Below are 20,975 nucleotides of genomic sequence, written 5' to 3'. Positions count from 1 at the left end.
GCCTTATGTCAAAATAAATTTTTTGGTCACTTCCAGGTTTCTAAGGTTAATTTTTAAACAGATTAATATGAGATACTGAAATTTCATATATCTTCTGGTAAAATGTCCCAAATTGCTGTTCTCAAAAAGTTCAAAGATCATTTATTTTGTTTTAGACTATCCCCTGGTGCACTGTATAGAGGTGTTAACCCTAGACTATACTGCAGTATTCCTTGTCTAATTTACATATTTTTCTTATATCGTAACTCAATCATGATGCCCCAAGTTTGGCAAGTTAGACTCTATAACTAGAAGGCATTTGCTTGGTCTGTAAATATTATTGTCTGTTATATTATTTCACTAAATCTCATACCCATACCAAACACATCGTAGGAAACCCATGGGTGATCACACCACACTACACGAAGTGTAGCATAGTAATGTGTGATCACTCAAGGGTCTATGACTATGTACCCAACGGAACCAATTCTAGACTACAGCGCCAGTGAAGCATTACTTAAAAAAGACATTCTCCTACCCAGCATAACTAGAAATAGATTACAGTGCCAGTAAAGAAATATAGATCATTGCTCCAAAGGCTAATCTGTATTTATATAGTACCGAGTTATCTGCCCTTGTGGATAGATATTTATTGTTACCACAGGAACCTGACACAAATTTATTAACCCATCGTATACATATATTTATATATAATAGTATCTATATTATATAATATGTATACAGTTGGTGAAAAAGATTTGTGCCAGGTCCTTGTACCATTTTTTCAGAGAAAACGACACAATTTGCCCACCAAGTAATGCACCCTCGGATACTTGTACCACAGTGTCTATACTATACTATACTCTGTACCATAGGTTGATTAAAGATGCTTCATGCACCGTTGACAAATGGTATTTTTTCACTATTAAAAACAGGAGCAGACTATTTAGTATTTTTCTTCAGTTACAAAAGTTACTTACTTTACACCATTACCACCATTCAAAGGTTTGAGCTTCTAATTTTACTTCAAGTTCAAAATATAAAAAATAATTAATTGCATCCCGAAAAAATTCCGTGCCACTATATCCTATATGGAATGAAGTACTGATTGCGCATGCACCAAAGGCAAAATAAATTATTTTATATCATTTTTTGTGTTAATTAGACATATATATACACGATTAAACACCAATTACTGTTCAAATAATGAACATCATTTATGCTCTGTCGGCGGTGGAGCATCTTTAACATATATAACCAACGATGAAAGTAATTGATGTCATAATAAATTGATACCTATTGCAAAGGGAAATAAATGTGTATTATGCAAAAACAGAATTTACTATTTCTACAATTCCAGTAAATGTTACATTTCATTATTCCTTCAGCTTTGTATACTTTTAATGAATAATCATTAATCATTTCTAATGAAAAGATGGTTGGATATGGTGTAAAAATGTTGAATTCACATTACCCCCGGTATACACTTGTATATATGCCAAAATCAGTTAAATTGCTTATAAGGAATTATTTACAGTTTATATAAATATTATCAAAGTGAACAGTCGGGCAAGGATGGCTAAAGTCGGTAAAAATGGTGTGAATGTATCCAGTATAATTTCTTATGAAATAGAAAAATAAAATCTCTCACTAAAATCTGTCTGCTTACGAAGAAATTAATTTAAAGTATAGGAATCCTAAAACGTCCTCCCGGCTGACTATGTCCGTGGTTACATTTACATGCAGCCTAGCTTTCAATGCTTTCAACTTTCCTTTACTTTAATGGTCAGAACTGGGAAACGTAAGCAGAACTTGGCCGTCGTATTAATATGTGAGAACATTTGGAAGGCCAATGAACGCATTTAGTCTGGTTTTCTTTGCCCGACTATTCACTTTAACCATACATTGTATTTGGCGGTTCTGTTGCCAAAATTACATCATTGTTTATGGTGAACTATGACCTTGAACTTTACCTGCAGATTTCATGGCCCCTATTTAGCTGTTTTTATGGTTATTTTGAACAGCAATTTTAAAATGGAAAAAAAATACAGGTAAGTGATTGTATAATCCATAAGTATTCAGTGTGTAGTGAAAGAAATAAGTTCATGTTTGTATTTTCAAGGTCAGTATTTCTCAAGTATTTTGTTGTAGCCAACTGAAAACTAAAATGACATGTGATTGTATGAATATATTTAATGACTAGATTTGTAAATGTATAGACAAAAATTTTACACCCATAAAAGTAACACATAAGAAACTTTACCAGGGAATCTTTTTCTAATGTCCTATTATCATTTTGATATTACTGTAAAACTGGTTTTTGTTTTTTATTTTCATGAATTATTCCTGAATTCAATGAAGAATTTCCATTACAAGGTAATTTTATGTTAATGGGTCAATATTTCGTAACATGGCTGTGAAAATTCATATGATCTGTCTGTAACTTATAATTATTTTGTAGATGAACTTTTGCAACCACAATGTTCTCTGCTAAATTATCATTTCTGTTAAATTTCTTGTCTATATAGTATGCAGGCTTCATGTAGTTGTATTATGCATCTTTGGTAACATCCCATCATACATGTTAAGTGAAAACATATCTTGCTGACTCTTTACAGGATAGTGGGTCGGAAATTAAAGTCTAATTTTCATCACATAATTGCTGTCATAATTATTTTTTCTTCAGTCTTGGTATCTTCAATTTGCAGGGGTTACAACCCATGCACTATGTCAAAGCAAAACTGAAGGGCTGTTCAGGAGAAAAAAAACTGACCAATCACAGGCCTGCTGAGACTTTTGAAAAGTGACCCTTTACTTCATAGCCATTCAATTTACCATTATTCGATTCTTTTGATGTGCATCAAAGGACCAAACAACCTGCTTGCCCGATGTCGTATACAGAGTCTTCAGTTTTTCTACGACATAGTCAAGGGGTTTAGAGATTGTAAGTGATTGTAACCCCTGGAAATTGAGGATGCCTGGATAAATATGTGCAAGATATATGTACTATGTATGTAATGATAATCTTGACAATATTCCTGCTGCTGATTTCTGTTGTAAATACAGTGTACCATCAGTTTACTTAAAGCATTAAAATTCTGTTAAAATATTTCATAATGCTTCTGTCTCTCTTTGGTTTTTGACTGGAGCAACTGCAAAATGTTGGAATTTTGTCACCAAGTACCGAATATGATCTGGTTTTAATTGACTTGAATACAGCTATTTTATTTAATTAGAACATATCTGTTGTGTTAATGAGTTTCCTGAAGCTGGTGTACCTTTACATGAACAATCAAAGTACAGAATGTAGCAAAAACAGCCACATGAACCTTGACATTTGATTATGCATGGCACAGAAGTATGGAGCAAGTGGTAGAAGGTTGAAAACTTGACTTCTTTGTACAATGCAGTCCTATACATGTTTTAGGCCATATTCTACCTAATTGCAGTTCTGGATATGCAGTATAATGTCTCATCTTGTTAACCTCTTAACATTGTTGTGGTAGATCTAGACTTCTCTGCATCAGAATAAGTAGCTGATGATGATGTCAAAAAGACTGATGGAAAGTGTAAGTCAATAGAAATTTGGAGACAAAATGCATGATTATGAATATTGGCCTCCCTGTTTATTTAGGAATTTGAAGCATGAATCTGATTTACCTGCACACATGAAATCATATTTTATGTAATCGGTGAATTTTAAGATATTGCATCCTTTTATACTCATTCATTTCTTAAGGGAATTGAAGTACGCCTTTATTTAAAAAATAATTTATAGTTATGATTAGAACAAAATAAAAATACAAAACAAAAGAAAAAAGGCCTCGGTTGTTAGCTAGATCGTGATTAAAGACATATTTGTGGCATAGGGGAAGTAACTCTTATAGAGATAAATATGCGCATTGTAGTCCTACTGCGCAATCGAGCAGGATCGGAATCTAATTTTCACATGTAAAACATTTATTAAATTCGACGAAACTTTGTGCAGTAATTCATTTACGCATAAAGTACATGCATGTAGAGTTTTACATCACTGTATGTTTTTATTTTCTTTATATTAGCGAAAAAGACACCGAATAAGGCACAAACAAGGGGGACAACTCTGTCACTCGTTTTAAGACCTAACTGTATTTAAAACCAGATAGCTTAGGCTTGCCATATTAAGTTAGGGACGTTTTCTGTCATTTATTTTGGTATGATAGTGATAAAATGTTGAAAGTTTTGATCAATCATTTTTTTAATAAAAACAAAAATAATTTGAAATAAATAATTTAAAAAAAAATGCATTTACATGTGGTTTCAATTATGATTAAAGTTTAAACAAGGACGTATGTGAACTTATAAATTCTTGGTTTAAAATAAAAAAAATATGTTACTTTGTAATGTTAGTATGTTTGTTTTATTTGAATTTCACATACTGTATAGATATTCTGTACCTCAAGCTACAGCCACAAAAGCAAGTCGGTATGTCGACATATTTAATCTATTTAATTGTCAGTAAATTATTTGTTTGTGTGATGTTTCTATTATTCTGACGTCCTTTAATGCTTCTGTCACGACCTGTTTATCGGACGATTAACTCCTAATTATTACGACAGAAAAATCCCAGTCCTCTCAATTTGATGAATTTTGCCGCACACCTTTCGACTTACCTGTGTGAAGCGACATACCTGGTCAGTGACGTCATCCAGGTGGCGCTGTGTTTAGTAAGCGTTGGGCTGGGACCATCTTGGATTATCATGTAGGACGCAATGATTACAAAATTAACTATATATCAAACAAGGTACGTATTGTTTTTTTATAATGCACACCTTTCTACATAAAGTTCAAAGTTATAAAGAATTTGAAATATGGTAAATTTACCTGTATAACGCCATACCTGAATATACCTGTTCGTTCTCACCGGCGAATAAGGAAGCGAATGCAAAATGCAAAAAAACATACACGTAAACAATCTATCTGGGTAGTTTTAAAGCAAGTTTTGAAAATGGTTTGAACAAAAGTAAGAGTTATATCAATGCTGTATGTTCGTGAATTGGAATTTTGTTTGATGAAATCGAAATATTTGCTATTTTCACGTGCACACTACAGGTAAACACGGAGGTACATTCTAAAATTAAACATGGAGAGGGAAGATCAGGATCCGGGAGCACCACATACTTCTAGAAAGATTGCCCAAGTGCGATCTGCCCGAAGTGTCATATGCAGAGTTAAACTTCTGGATGGAAAATTATTCGAAACAGATGTTGATGTACGTATTTAATTAATTAAAACATTACACTAATTACAGGTATCCAATTATAGGTCAAGCCAATGGGAAAATATTTCAAATATGTGTCAGTAATTTGAAGAATGTTAGCACACAAAATAAATTATAGAATCAAAACAAAGTTGATGTTTTGATACAATTTTGCCTTATTATCAGGATATTCTTTAAAAAAAAGATTTTTAGATTTGTGCCGTTAGGATTTGAAATGGACGTGACATACAGGTATGCCTTCTCATAGGTGGGTTATCATGTCACCTGTCAAAATAAGAAGTCCTCAGGCCAGGTATATAGCTTTATGGTCCAAAAGCATAGCTTTATCTCAGCATATGTTCAGTATTTACAGGTGTGTCATAAATTGTATGTGTTAGAGATGGCCCTGAATTTTACAAAACCTGTATGTAAATAATAGGTCAAGTATATGTTTATTGTTGGTGCACATGTAAACTTTTGGGATAAATGTAGTTTGCAACATATTATATTTTTTCAGTTTAAATTTCATGTAGCTTCCCTATTTTATAAGTTCTCTTAGTTTTTGACTGAATATTGTTACTGCAATGATTAAAAGCTGACATTGAGAATGAGAATTGATCTCAATAAGAAGATGCTCTTTCTACACAAATGAATCTCTCTGTATCGTGAAACTAGCAACAAATGTTTTTTTTTTAGTTGTAACCAAAATGGTTTTTATATTTAGAAGCCGACCAATTTGGGTATGCTTGATATGTACAAGTGAAAATTTTTTCACATGTCACTTTTATGATAAACGACCAGCTCAGTGGCTCTGTTTGAAAGTCTTGTCACAATTATACACAGGTAAATATGATGTCAGTGTGTTAATGCTATTCACCCTGACACCTGACAAACGTTTGTATTTATCAACGGTCACACAAATAAGGAAGGAAATCATGGCCTCCGATTCTGGCCTTGGACAACCTGAGCCAATTATGATAAGGATCGTGTTTACATTTTACCATTGCTAGAACCTCAACTGGTTTGGGCTATGCCTAATCTAAGGGACACTGTGGTCGAGCATGTGGTTAAGGTGTCTGGCATTATTTTAGCACTAGCAGGCATGTACTGAACATTGGTCCATGCAAGTGGTCTTTCTCCAAAACAGCTGTATGTATGCATACTATATGTTTTTTCATCACCTAAACATGACCCGAACTTATCTGCAGACCAAAGGATAAAGAATAATGGTCTTTATACACAGGTCTAAATGTGTTAAACAGGCCATTTGGGCCCCTTAGAATAAGACGGTTTCGAGATCCTAAAACAACATGTGTAAGGTACAATTTACCGTCGATTAGTCTCACCTTCCTGTGATTGTGAAGTCATCTTTTGATGTAATTTTTGTGGCATCATTTTCACTGGAAAATGGGACTTATCAACTGTAAATTGTACTTTTCCCATTCCATTCTTTATTGTACAATGCAAAACAAAGCAAACCTAAATTGAAAATTTTTTCTCTCATCTGAAATATCCTTTCTATGTAGCAATAAACAATGCAAGAACACTTGAAGATTAAATGTTATCATCATTTCAGTTGGGTTGATGATCCCCATTGATTTACAGGACTCGCAGACGAGTCCGGAACTCATAATTTTTCTGTGGGACTCACCAAAATTTTGAGAATTTTCTATATATTTCTTAGTAATTGGAACTCATCAAAATTTATAATTAGTCTTTTGGACTGGATTGGCTTTAAAAAAAATCCCACAAAAATTGCTGGACACCCCCATTCCACCCCTCCACACCTCACCTCTCTCCTCTGCCTTTCCTATCAACAAATAATTAAATGCAAACAGAAGGACTTCCAATCTTATATCATAGAAATTCTTCAATAAGAAAATTGATTGATTTGCTTCATTTGAAAACTTTAAATTATTTTCTGTTGCATTTATATTCTGGTATATAACAACAAACCACATACATTATGCATCTTCTGTATAGAGTTTAGTGTCCAGTAGCTATAGGTATTAATGGCTATGTTCATACTACTGGTAATCATCTCAGATAAGTGTGTATACCCAGACAAATTGGGGTCATGAACTCTGTTACCAGTTCATTGATCTGGGAGATATTGTCCTTGGTATATATACATAACCCTTTGGTCAGACGTTAAAGTGCACAAATCTTGGATATAAAAGCAATTATTGTGTGATTTAAAAAGGTATACATGTAGTACAACGTTGATGTCACTCAATGTTCGATGATTGACAGTTCACTTATTTTATTGTCATTAAAAATGAGAACTTTTCTTTTAATTAGGGCCCCGCATCGAGATGCGAGTGCCCTATAGTAATCAGGTTGTCCGTCCGTCTGTCTGTCTGTCTGTCTGTCTGTCTGTCTGTCCGTCCGTCCGCGCCGTCTGTCCGTTTTTTTTCTTTTGCACATTAATGATGGAAGGGAGTGAAGTATTTTCCCCATATTTTACATGATGATTCCCCATCCATCCTAGATCTGCTTTGTAATTTTTCAGGCTGAAATTAAATTAAAAAATCGGCCATCTTGGATTTTAACATTTAAAAAAATCACAATGTTGTTGCTCTTAACTGATAAACATTTTGTTATAACATTATGATGCAAAGTTGTTCAGAATTAAACAAGGAGTTGACTGTCCAAAGGTAAGGTCATGGGCCAAGGTTACTAAGTCAAAGGTCAAGGTCAAATTTAAAAAAAATTATTTTCTCATGAACATTTTGCTACAACATCTATAATGAAGCAGAGTTGCTCAGAATTAAACAAGAAGTCAACTCGCCAAAGTTTTGACTGACCAAAGGTAAGATCATGGGGTCACTGCATCAAAGGTTGTGGACACATTTTCCATTTTTGGACTTATTAACAATTTGTTATGACATAATAAATAAAATAAGTTTTTCCAGAGACAAAGAAAAGATATACCATTCCACAGAGTTTATTTGCAGATACAACTCTTATGGAAAAATAACTTTTGCATGATTAAAATATTTGAGCAAGACCTTTATTCCCTTCCTTTCACATTTGTTATGTGTTTCTTCAGCAAACTATGAGGTTTACCTTGTTTAAAAGGGGTATTTGAGTTAATTGTATGCTCTTAATGTAATGTTAGCTTGGAATCAGGATTCATGTTAAATACTTCGAAGACTTTTTCCAAAGAATTATAATAATGTACCATCATCGGTTTCCCAATTAATGTTGACATTAATTATTTATTAGCAACATATAGCTAACACGGAAGAATTCGTTGTCAAAATACTACTTTTCCACTTAAGCACGTCAGACACATAGCGGGGCCCTTTCTGACGTGTCAGTGTTCTAGTTTCATGATAAAATATGTAATAATGATGGTATTTGAAAAGTTGAAATAAACCTAGATCACCATCATTATGCAGTGCAATGTAAAATAATTTTAAATGTTGACCACAAAGTTTAACTAGAGGTCAAAATGTCATATTTTCACATTCTGAGGTATTATCCCGAGGTGACAATCTGACACTTTAACCATTAATTATAGAAATATACTTCAGTTCACCGAGAAATATTTTGTTTCTTCTTTCTTTTGTTAAAGAACCCATTGCTACTACCGTATTCGACCCAATAAGCGCCCAAGGCATTTAAAAAAATTGACAAAAAATGAAAAGGTGCTAATAAGACGAAATCATTGCAAATCTAGACAGTATTTTGTAGTTTTGGTGTTTATTTATGCGTGGACAATTGAAATCGAGGCCTCAAAAAGGGGGAGGGCGGTTATAGGGACATGGGCGCTTATTGGGTCGAATACGGTAAATGTTAGTATGCTATGAGGATATACCAAGGAACATAGTAATCAGTACATACCATCATAGGTAATGATATGTGTAGCTAAGACAGGATAAAAAGTGTAAAGGTGAGATGTGTGGGATACTTACACAGGTACATATATATATATACAGGTGTGTGTGTGTATTTATAGTACATGTAAACACACAGGAAAGAACATGTTTAGTATCGTGTAAAAAAAAACAACCTAGGACTACACCGTTTTGTTTGTGTAGGATATTTTACCTATATAGATAGTATGAGGGAATTACATGGGTACCTTTAACTCGTGATCATTCCTCCCTAAAACTTCATAATGGAATGGTCTATATTTGATTTAGAATAGTTTAAATGTGACTTTGGGGATGAATAGGTTAAATGTCTCAGTCTATTTTACAGTCGTAGCACAGTTTATATTAGTAAATAAAAATGTACAATTTTTGTGCTGGGAAAAAGTCTTCAAATTGACAAAGACCAGCTAGCTATAGGTGTTTTACAGAGCTTGAGACATCCCAGTGATTTTTCAGGGTTTTTTTAGGAAAAAAGTTTTTGTAACAAATTGGGAATTTTTAATCGCACAAATAACAGTTTTGGAAAAAAGTTTCCCATTACTGAACATGGTATTATAAATGATTAGATACTTTGTATTGTAAAACAGTAAATTGTTTCATTTTATCAAAAGGTGATGACCATCACAACAGCTACAGAGTAGGTTGTTTTAGATTAAACAATGAGGGAAGAGATTTTCGGGTTTGTTTGTCTTTCAGAGATTTGATTTGGGAAATTTTCATTGTAATTGGGAAAAAAATTTAGGGGTTTGGCATTGGGAATGGGGTCGTTTATCAACCCCAGTTATATAAGGAGAAAAATCACTGCATCCATATCAGACAGGAGCTGAAGCATGAATCAATGAATGCATACAATCTTTCAGCAACAGTGCATTAATACAGTTGATAGCATTTCTATAAGATTCTGTTTAGATTGCACTTTCTCTTCAAACAGTTACCTCAACACTCCCCAACACAAAATTCTAGTAGACATTTTATACACTAGAAATTCCATGTTTAAATCGTGATGACACGGTACATGAATCTGATGTTAGTTTTTGCATTACAATCAGGACACAATGCTATGTATATATTACAGCTGGTGTATAGGGACATCAATATTTCCATGTCATAACATAATTTACTAAGATATTGATCATGAATCCCAACATCTGTTGATAATGCTTTCAATTTCGATGCTGTGTTCATTTTCCCAAATTAATTTTTCACACTATAATAGAAATCCTTTTACATGTAGTTAGTACAGGTAATTGTGGAAATTTTTAATTCATCTGTTTTGGGTTTTTACTCATGAATATTGATAATTCTTCAAATAAGATTTCATGGACATGAGTTTCAAGTGGCTTATGTATTTTGTGCCAATGTACCTCTCGGTTGCAAGTTTAAGTCCTAGGTGGGGATCGCACTGATGTAGTTCTGTTAGAGATTGTCCCTTTTTCATAATTCTTCCAACTCTAAAATCTGACTGTCCTGAAATGACCACACAGTGTTTAAATATGGGACACAGAAAAACAAACAAAGCAAACCAGATATCCTCAAAAGACCTTATTGTCACCTGGACCTATAGCTTGTTTCCTTAACAGGACAACATAATATGCTCTTCAATGTTGCAGTAAATTCTCACAGTTGTTGACGTTTGTTTAATTAAAAACACAATAGATATGTCAATATAATCTTTTCACAAACTGCAAACAAGGTATGAAGTATCTATTCATTGATTTTAGGTTTAAATCTAACAGATTTTGACATGCACACTTTACCTGAGTATCTACTAATTATAAGTATAGACTTGTGCTGTGCTTAATTTTGGTCCATGTTTCTGTCACTATACCTATTTTAGCGCATGCCCGTAAGTGACCACTGGCTAATTATAAAGTACTAGACATACTAGCACACAATCTGCTTTTATGGCTCATATCAGTGTAAGAAAAACTTTTTGTTATTACAATCAATAAACACCTGGCATTATCATTTAAGATTTCTTCACATGACTAAATGCAGATATACTAGCTTTATTTCAAATAATGGAGTGACTTGTATCAGAGACCCTGTTATAGGAAGGGAACTAGCCCTCTCCTATATATGCATGTGGCCATGCTCATTGCCAGGTGGCAAAGTGGTGAAGATGTCATGAAATATTACCACATGCCTTATTCCATCTCTGAGTTGTGAGTTCAAATCTACAGTTGCCAGGTACTGGCTGCAGGGTACTCTGGCTTTCCTTCTCCATAAAAACATGGTGCAGTACCCTTCAATGATCCTGGCTGCTAATAGGACCTTACTTACACTAATCAAACAAGCAAACTCATTGTTTGGGTCTGGCGGTGAAAAGACACAAAACCAAACCAGACACACACCCATTGTTATCTGGTCCCATGAAGCAGTTTGGCCCTTTTTGTCAACTCAAAGCAACAGCTTCTCAACTGAAGTTACAGATACATATTTGTTTGTCAAAAATGTCAATTTTCTTTATACTCTCCTTTTGAAGAAAATATTTTTATTTACATCCAATTAACAGGCGTTTTCATTGCTTAATTTAAGGACCAGATTTAAGAGATAGAGAGAATCCAGAGTACCAAGAAAAAAATCATTGACCTATGACCTGTGTGCCTGGCAATGCAACTGCCATTCGTGGATTTTATTATAGTACAGATCAAGGTGGTGGGCTAGTGGTCATGAAATGTATTGAATCAAAACTCTTTGTGAAGTGAAGATGCTGCTTAAATTGTTGTGAGATTTTAAACACCGCAAACAACACCAATGCTGTGACTTGTCTCTTTGTGAAGTGAAGATGCTGCTGAAGTTGTTGTGAGTTTTTAAACACCGCAAACAACAACAATGCTGTGACGTTTCATATACAAGTCTCTGCCAATAGCTAGACCCAGCACGATCTAAGCATACTCTATTATCTATCAATGGTGGTCCACGTGACATACGTCTTATGTCGGTGACAGCTCTTCGGCTTTATTTATAGATTCCGGAATAAATACCTTTGTAGCCAACATTATCAGGTTGTTTACTACAATAACAGTATTAAGTATCAATTCAACATCAACAGCGTTAAGCTGGTAAAGTTCGGAGAAGTTCAGCACGTATGTATATATGTGTAGTACATATATATTAACGTATTCACACATGGTCCATCTTGACAACTAGTAAAATAGGACCCGATATATTATAATATTAAAATAAAAATATTATGTGAAAATTCAATTTTCACCAGGTTAACGATTCAATTTATCTTCTTACTACTTGGAATGGTTTGAAAATATTGATATCTGATGATGATGGCCAAACAGGATGCATGCTTCTAACTTTAGATAAGTTTTGACATGATGTCGCCCTCTTATCATTTTGGAAATTCCGACATGTTCCAAATTAGATACTTTGACAGAAAAATTAAACTAAACTTTCCCAAAATTCATTTGATATTATTGATTGGGAATGGAGCAGTGGCAATTTGGCAATTCATGTTTTATGCCGTTTGAGACATATCACTCAGGCTTGATTTTCTGGTTTGTCATAAGTATTAACTTGGTCCAGTCATGATCACCCCTGCCAGATCACATTGGTTTTCCCAGCAATACACATGTGATTACCCTTTCATCAGGACTCCTTCAATCTGGGCCTACATTATGGCTGTAATAAACAATTCAATGATAAGGTGATACACCTTATCTGACAATTGTTTTTATAAGCTTCAAAACTTTAACACTGGTCCTACATGAGCAATCATTCATGTGACCCTGATTAGCTAACCAGACTTTAGAATGACCAAGCCTGCAGGCGACATTGATTAGCTATCATGTCGTGAGTCACACATACAAATGTAAATATTGAGGTAATCTCGATTACAGGTGAAAAATCTACGATGCGATTACTCATATGTGATGAGTTACGAGAATCAACCTGTAGTGTATTTTATATTTCATGATATTCAAAATGTATCAAAGATCTAATTAAGATTTGTAATATTTCAAAGTAAAGAAGCCACTGATTATATCTTTAAAGTTAACTTTTAAATTGAATTTTAATTTTGTCTAAAATATGACCCTTTAAACTTGTAATTATTAGTTATGAATATGGAAGAACTTGTAGCACAGGGACGAGTTTAAATTTCATGTCATATTGTACTTATTCACCTTTGTGATATATGCAGGCCTTAAGATTATATTAATATAGCTGAATGTCTCAGTTTGAAAGGGCTATAGCTAGGGTCGTGTTGAAATTTGTTCCTGATACTACCTAAAAAGCAATTAATGAAATATGTCTTACTATAGGACTGTTGAAAGCAACATCAGCACAGACCAGTTCCTTTCTCATTATCATCTTCCTGAGAAACACAACATACGTAGAAGTAGACATTGCACCTCAAATATGACCTGAATATTTTACAGTCATATATCGATACTCTCTTTTAACTCTCGGAATTATAAATCTGCCACTTTATTTCTCCCAAAAGACACACACAACATGACACTGTACCCCATACATATATGTATACAGGGGAGATTATTTTTCTCATGGACCTTAGGATTAGGAGATAATTGTTGCGCTTTTTGTTTTTTCACCAAAGAGTTGGGAGATTTACTTTAGAAAGTTTTGCTTTCAAATAATAAAAAATCCGAACCAGGCTCAATAAGATCATACCATCAGTGCAGACAATTTGTATTCTAATTCCTCGTTGTAGAAACTCATTGAATTGACTTCAGGTGAAGGTAAAACGATACTGTTGGTTTTTACATTATGTGTGCTTTAAATACAGAAAATTCAGCAATTTAACTGAGGATTATGGGGCCGGTTCCCAGGCCCGAGCTATTGTTGTGTGTAATGTAGTGTGAAATGACCTTGTACATATCAATCTTGTCCCGCCATCACCACTCACTACATATATACAGCTATATAAAGAACAACTTTACCTGTCTGTATAAGGTGGGGGTGAGGGGGGAGATTAATTCTAGTCCTTTTTTATTGAGATTAAAAATCAAGGTATTTATATTGATCAAAACCATAACTTAGAATTAGATGTTTATTGCACTACAGAATTTTCAAAATTTCCTTAATTTTTCAAACTAGGATACCTGCCTGGTTAAATGAAATGCAAATTAATATTGTTGTATAAATTGGTAGGGACAATCCAGCATATATACCCATAATATGAAACTGCAAAGTGCGCCATAATTCTTTTAATAAGCACTTGTATCCACCCTGAATAGATTTGAATCCCTAGTTCTTTTTACCAAAAATGTTTTTCGATTTGTTTAAAAAAAAATAGCATGTGAGTGTATTAATGTGAACGATGAAATGGGATTCTAATTGCAAATGCCAAGTCCCTGTGATCTATATATAACCTGAAAATTTACAATGTCATTGACATTTTCACCTATAGCCTTTTGTAGTGATCATGAGCAGTGGTGGAATGAACCTGTGTATACTTTATGTACAGTAAATAGGCCTAGGCCTAACACTTTCTCAAACATTCGAACAGAAAGGAGGTCATCGCCAAATGTTATTCATCGAAGGGAGAATCAGTACACATGTATCAGATCATTCAGATGTATTCAAGATCAAATGAAATAAAACTGGGTAAACTCTTTTATGTTTTGCAGTTGTGGGCTGTTTTATATGTACTAAATGTATACACATTGTATTTTATATTTATTGATTAAACTGGTTTTAAGTTAGTTGGTTTCAGCTATATGATGTGAGACTTTGGGCCATATCCTGTATTTGCATATTACAGAGTTATCTGCCCTTGCTGGAAGGTCTTGATTGTGACGTTATCTGTTTGCTAGCGTAACGTCATACTTTTCTGAGAAAACGATGGGAATTTTTTCACACAAAATGATGACGTCACGATAAGATTCCTACCCGCAATGGAGGTATCTCTGCAATATGCAAAGATGGAATAGAATGAGTGGGGGAGTTATGCCTGAGTGGTTAAAGTGTTCCAATTTATCATATATATATATATATCAACTCTAGCCCTTCTCCTCCAGGTCTCCAGTTACAAACCCTCATGTTATTGGGCTATTTTCAGTACAGAACGAAGGTCGGTGGTTTTGTCTCCGAGTACTCTAGCTTTCCTCCCGAGCTCCATACAACTTTGACTGATGTTTCACAAAGATAAATCCATGATGAATGAGATTAGGCACTGCAGTCACAGATTAAATCATTTACCCCTCAAATTTCATAATGGACTGGTCTAGTCTTTGATTAAGAAGAGCCTAAATGTGTCATTAGTGATGAATGGATCATGATATATTTAACTCCATTATCACATGGTTGGAAGTATTTAGTACTTTAAAGACTTGTGAATTTCCCGTACAAAAATAATTGCATGATAATTGGACCAACTTTTTATTTAGGTCTCCTGTATATGGTGTGCATTTTAGGTTCACCTTTATGTGGTCCTGTGTTAAAGTCTATATATTGTAAATACAGGTACATTCCTATTTACGGTTGTTGGTTTTATTCACAACCATCTGGGGTCATTATCGCTCCACGATTATTGTACATTTATCTGGCCTCGGGATGTTTGGATTAGTCGGAGCATGTAGTTGTCAATTCTAACATAGTGTAGGAGATGTAAGGTACAACAGTGCATTCATATGTGCTGATATAGTTGATGACATCTATATTGTCTGTTAATGACATGCGATGCATGTATGAGAATTTACCTGGTCGTAAAAGGGACATTCTTACACAATTAGTTTTATATTTTTTGTAATGTACCATTTACCTTTCCTTAAAGTAAACATTCCAAATAAGGCAGTAATGATTCAATTAAAGTTTTTATTATTTAGTTTTTGTCATATAACAAATATTTTGTCTTTCCAATTTGCAAAATGATTATGTAATTAATACAGGAGTTTTGAGATGGTGAATTGACACGGCTTGAGTACATTTAGTCTCACTTTCTAATGTTTGTGACAATGTATTTTAGGGAAGCTGTAGATTTGTCACAAACATCATAAGTTGGAGCTTATCAAACGGTAATAATAATTAGATTTGATTTAATTACTATCAGAGAAACCTGCAATTATGATAAGCTACTTAATTATTCATTACTTTTTGAGTCAAGGTTAAAACATGTACATATCTGTCATTAACTTAAAACAGAGATGTCTCTATTAGGATGAGGAGCATGGATTCTATCTCTCCACAAATTTGTCCAGTTAGAAAAGAGATCCTTGATCATGAATCAAATATATATACATGTATCGACTAGCAGTCTTATCCCCATCTTGCCCTCACACACATCACCAAACCCTTAACAGTCATCCTAATAATGTAATCCTTTAAATTTTATCATTGTGTATATTGCAATTGGGACCAAGAGAAGTATTTCGAAGGAAATGGCATTTTTTACCGACATACATTTGTAAGTCAACTTAAAGGCTTGAGCTTCTTGACACAATTTTCTGTTGATGTGGCATTTTTTATAATGTGTATAATTCATGTATATGTCTTATACACTGTGTAGTGAATCCCAACTCTGCCTAATTGAATACTCTGAATAATCGCTTATTTTCCTCTGGGAAAACTTATTTGTTAAAAATTATTGGTCATAATATTAGCAGATTTTTGGGTGCTCACAGGAATTCTCATGGATTGTTTTCTATGAAATTCAACAGAAACATTTTTGACACTGACTTTTCAATATGCTGATACTTAAATGTCATGTTTTGTATGTTACAGAAAAGAGCAGTAGGCTGTATACTGTTTGATAAAGTCTGTGACCATTTGGATGTGCTAGAAAAAGATTATTTCGGACTGTCCTACACAGATTCTTCAACAGGATTGAAGGTAAGGTGCACCCTGTATTATATTCTTCAGCTACATATATACCTTATACAACATTAACCCAATAAACGCCCAGGGTGTTTAAAAAAAATCCAAAAAAAAATGAAAAGGTGCTTGATAAGACGAAATTATTGCAAACCTATACAGTTTTGATAGTTTTGGTTTTATTCCCAGGCAATTGAAATGGAGGCCTCAAAAAGGGGAGGGGTGCTTATAGGGACATAGGCCCTTATTGGGTCGAATATGGTAGCTTGCCTCAAATTAATTCCTCAAGCTGTTAGTTAAGGTTTTCTGTAAATGAAATCAGACATTGTGCAAGCATAGCATTAGCAAGCAAGCATTAATTGGCTGCATGCAATTTTTGTTTGCATCAAAAACATAACATACCTGGTAGGCTATAAATTAATTTCATTCATAATTGTTCAGTCAAGAAGCTTCTGCAGACTCTTTAATCTTTATTTGTTCTGTTCATGCTTCCAAAATGCAATTCCTTGAGGCGTAAGCTGCATGTGAAATACTTTTTACTGAATGTACTAAACAAGAACCGTGAAGAAATAATGAAAAAATGTTTCAGTACATTAATTAATTATCTACTGAGCCCTAGAAGACATCTTTAACAGCTGTGCACTAGGAAATCTGTTAGGAAAAATAACTGTAACATCTAAATGTCTTCTAGGCCGGTCATATTAAACTGACAAATCACTTTTACAGGTTGTAGGCGTAATCTTTATAGACATACAAATGTTTTTTCACAGTTTACACAGCTACAATGTACATCCTCTCAATTTTTTGTTTGTTTGTTTGTTATCCATTATCTTTATGGACATCTGTCATCAAGAACAATTGATATAAAGCATTTATATAATATAACAGAAAGGATGTTGCAGAATATTTTATGGTGATAAGATAATCAATAGATAAGTTATTACCTGACATATTATGGGCTAGTTTCATCTTCTGTTTGAAAATGATACTGAAGGAATTTATAAAAAAAAATCATCTTATGAAGTCAATGTTTCAGGAATCTGTTAAGCTCTATAGATATTGACCAAGCCGCTGCACAATTGTGACTAAACCAATGCTTTGAATCATCTGGAATTAATTTGAATCATCTATACGGTTTTACCAACCTACCGATTCTTATCTGAGTTCCGATAACATAGGCATACAAGAGATATACATAAAACCAATCAGAGATCCGTCACAGATATTGAGGGTGTAACCAGAGATTCAGTGTTGTAAGAAGATCTTCTATAGAAGATTATATATCAGAGTCAGATAAATAAGTCTAACTCTTGTTGTTATGGTAACCAAGCACCTCATGATCATACTGGTCCTCCTATTGTGGTAACCAAGCAACAGGGATACAAGTCTTGTTGTTATGACAACCAAAACTGAATTTGTCATTGAGGGAAACTATTGACATAAAATGTGTGGTTTGGGTTACAGAAACGAATGCGTGAAATTTCTCAAGTTACAATTGCATGTGTATAAAAGTCAGTCAGGTATAAAATTTGTTTTCTTCACATTACTATTCTAAAAGAGTTACTCTTAAAAGATGGGTGGATAGCTAAGAATACATATGTTTAGATATTCATTAAACATTCTTCAAATTACTCTCTGACAAGCGTTTACGAGCGTCAACAATAGAAAATGATAAACTTCATGACAAAGAATAATCAGTGGACAGAATTATATACCGTAACATGTAGGTAAAGGATAAATAAAAAGATCCTTAACTCATTCTCCCCTGAAAATTCATAATGAACTCTTCCAGCTGCTAGCTATATCCTTTGAATTAGAAGAGTTCAAATGTGTCTTGAGGGGTGCATGAATTATCAAAGGTCAAGGAATTAAAAGTTATATAGTGACCAGGGGTTCACCAAATTTCAAGTGTAACCTTTATGATACAATGGGGTTTTGAGATTGTAAAATAACTTTCAATTATAACATGATCCCTTTTTAAGTGGCATTATAACCTTATGACATCACAAATACTATCACATAATTTTATTATCTCGAAACTCATAGTCATAGATTGCAGATTTTTGGTCGACAGTAATTGCATTTTTTGATCAAAAGCACATAACATTTTTTTGGTCAATAGTATAACATTTTTTTGGTCAATAGTAATTATCTTTATACAAGGAATAGGTGTCATAGCTACATTTGAGGAATCATTTTGAAAGGTAGAAAAGTTATATAACTGTACATGGTCCGCTTGCTTGATATGAACATTAATAGTTTCAAGCTTACTTACAAATTTATTCAAATATAGTAATTGAAACACCTGTAAATTGATCACATCCTGGTTGGACTGTTGGTTTCCTTCCCATTGTAAAGATAGTCAGCACATTTCTTTAAAAGCTGATGCTATCTTTTAATGCAGCAATTATATTACATTAACTAAAAAATATGTAACATTTCATGTACCAACAGGAAGTGTTTGGATGAAGCTTGCAGATCTAAAAACAAAACGGGATTTCACTTGAAAATATAACTGGTCTAAATCTACCCAGGATTATGTGGTTGCATTGCAAATTTGTGGCCATGTAAGGCTTTGAAAAAAAAAAAAATTATTAAAGGGATTTACCGTAATTTTGTCTTCACTTGATGTACAGTCTTGATAAGATACCTCTGTTTTCTTCATACATAGACATAACAGTTGCATATGGTTGTCAAATGTTTATGAATTTGTTACCAGTGCTTTTTATACTCCAGTAAAATATGGGTTTTTTATTGTAGAATTGGGTGAATACACTGAAGAAACTATCCAAACAGATAAAAAGTAAGTAAAGACAAATCGCTGTCACAGTTATATTATACATGTATCATCTAAAATATGTATGGACATTGGTACAGTTTAGATAATGGAAAAAGAAAAGAAAAAAGATCACTTGTTTGACAATAAGACCCCAAAAAAATCCAAAAAAAATCTCTGAAACAGCTTTTCTTTGATTATTGGATTTATTCTCTGTAATTTCAAAGTTCAGAGTTCAGACTCTGATTCTCTAAAACATGTTATTTCCACTATATATTTACATTTTCACTGCAGTTCCACTATGTAACCTTACCAAGCGCAGTTGGCAGTCATATAGACAATGAACTTCAAGTGCTTATTAAAACGTTATTATCAGTGTGTCGTCACAATTGTCGTGCCAGCGATTACGGAAGAATGCTGTTCAAATGACTGTTCCATCCATGACGATAACGAAACAGAGGCAAATTCAAGATGAAGCGCTAGCGCGCCTCATGGAATTTGTCTCTGTCCAGTTTGCATTCATAGTGGCTATGAATGCCAACTGAAAGACGTTCAATGCTTAAATAACCCATGTTGAAATTTTAAACTTAAGCCTGTTTTTGACAGGAATAAGACCATACATATTTGTAAAACCGTGTTTATCCAATGTCCTGTTCTATTTCCCAGGTGGTGCATGGGAGTTCAACTTTGAAGTGAAATTTTATCCTCCAGACCCGCAGCAACTTCATGAGGATATTACGAGGTAATTAACCTGTATTTGTTTTGTTTATTGATTCAAAAGTTTTTGAGGGGTTACCTTGAAAATATTGACATGCTTTATTTGCCATTAGCATACCGACAAATTTCAAATTTCAAATATACTGTAGTATAGATCCTGGTTTAGAGGGTATCTTAATTTGTCACTATTTCTTAATGGGGGAAGGGGAAAAGAACTTGTATAAATTTTGGCTCTGATCCCCCGGGGGCAGGAGGGGCGGGGCCCAATAGGGGAAAATAGAGGTAAATCCTATAAATCGCTACTTGTCCTAGAGTTCTGCATGGATTGTAACCAAATTTGGCCACAAACATCCTTGGGGGAAGGGGAACGGAACTTGTAGAAATTTTGGCACTGACCCCCCTGGGGGGCCCAATAAGGGAAATAGAGGTAAATCCTTTAAATCGCTACTAGTCATAAAGTTCTGCATGGAATGTAACCAAATTTGGCCACAAACATCCATGGGGGAAGGAGAACAGAACTTGTATAAATTTTGGCTCTGACCCCCGGGGGGCAGGAGGGGTGGCGCCCAATAGGGGAATTAGAGGTAAATATTCA

General features: G+C 34.0%; 1 protein-coding gene across 1 annotated transcript in view; it reads left to right on the top strand.

Moving 5' to 3' along the window:
* Positions 1-4,605: 4,605 nt before the first annotated feature.
* Positions 4,606-20,975, top strand: part of LOC138333767 (uncharacterized) — a 30,260-nt gene continuing 13,890 nt past the window's right edge. Inside the window, exons 1-5 of the mRNA XM_069282339.1 lie at positions 4,606-4,762; positions 5,071-5,230; positions 16,798-16,905; positions 19,648-19,690; positions 20,330-20,405. Coding sequence (XP_069138440.1) covers positions 5,102-5,230; positions 16,798-16,905; positions 19,648-19,690; positions 20,330-20,405 — 356 coding nt within the window. The 5' untranslated portion in view covers positions 4,606-4,762; positions 5,071-5,101. The remainder of the gene's footprint in view (positions 4,763-5,070; positions 5,231-16,797; positions 16,906-19,647; positions 19,691-20,329; positions 20,406-20,975) is intronic.

This window comes from Argopecten irradians, chromosome 10 (assembly GCF_041381155.1).
Source record: "Argopecten irradians isolate NY chromosome 10, Ai_NY, whole genome shotgun sequence".
Lineage (NCBI taxonomy): Eukaryota > Metazoa > Mollusca > Bivalvia > Pectinida > Pectinidae > Argopecten > Argopecten irradians.
This window is presented reverse-complemented; position numbering and strand designations above follow the sequence as displayed.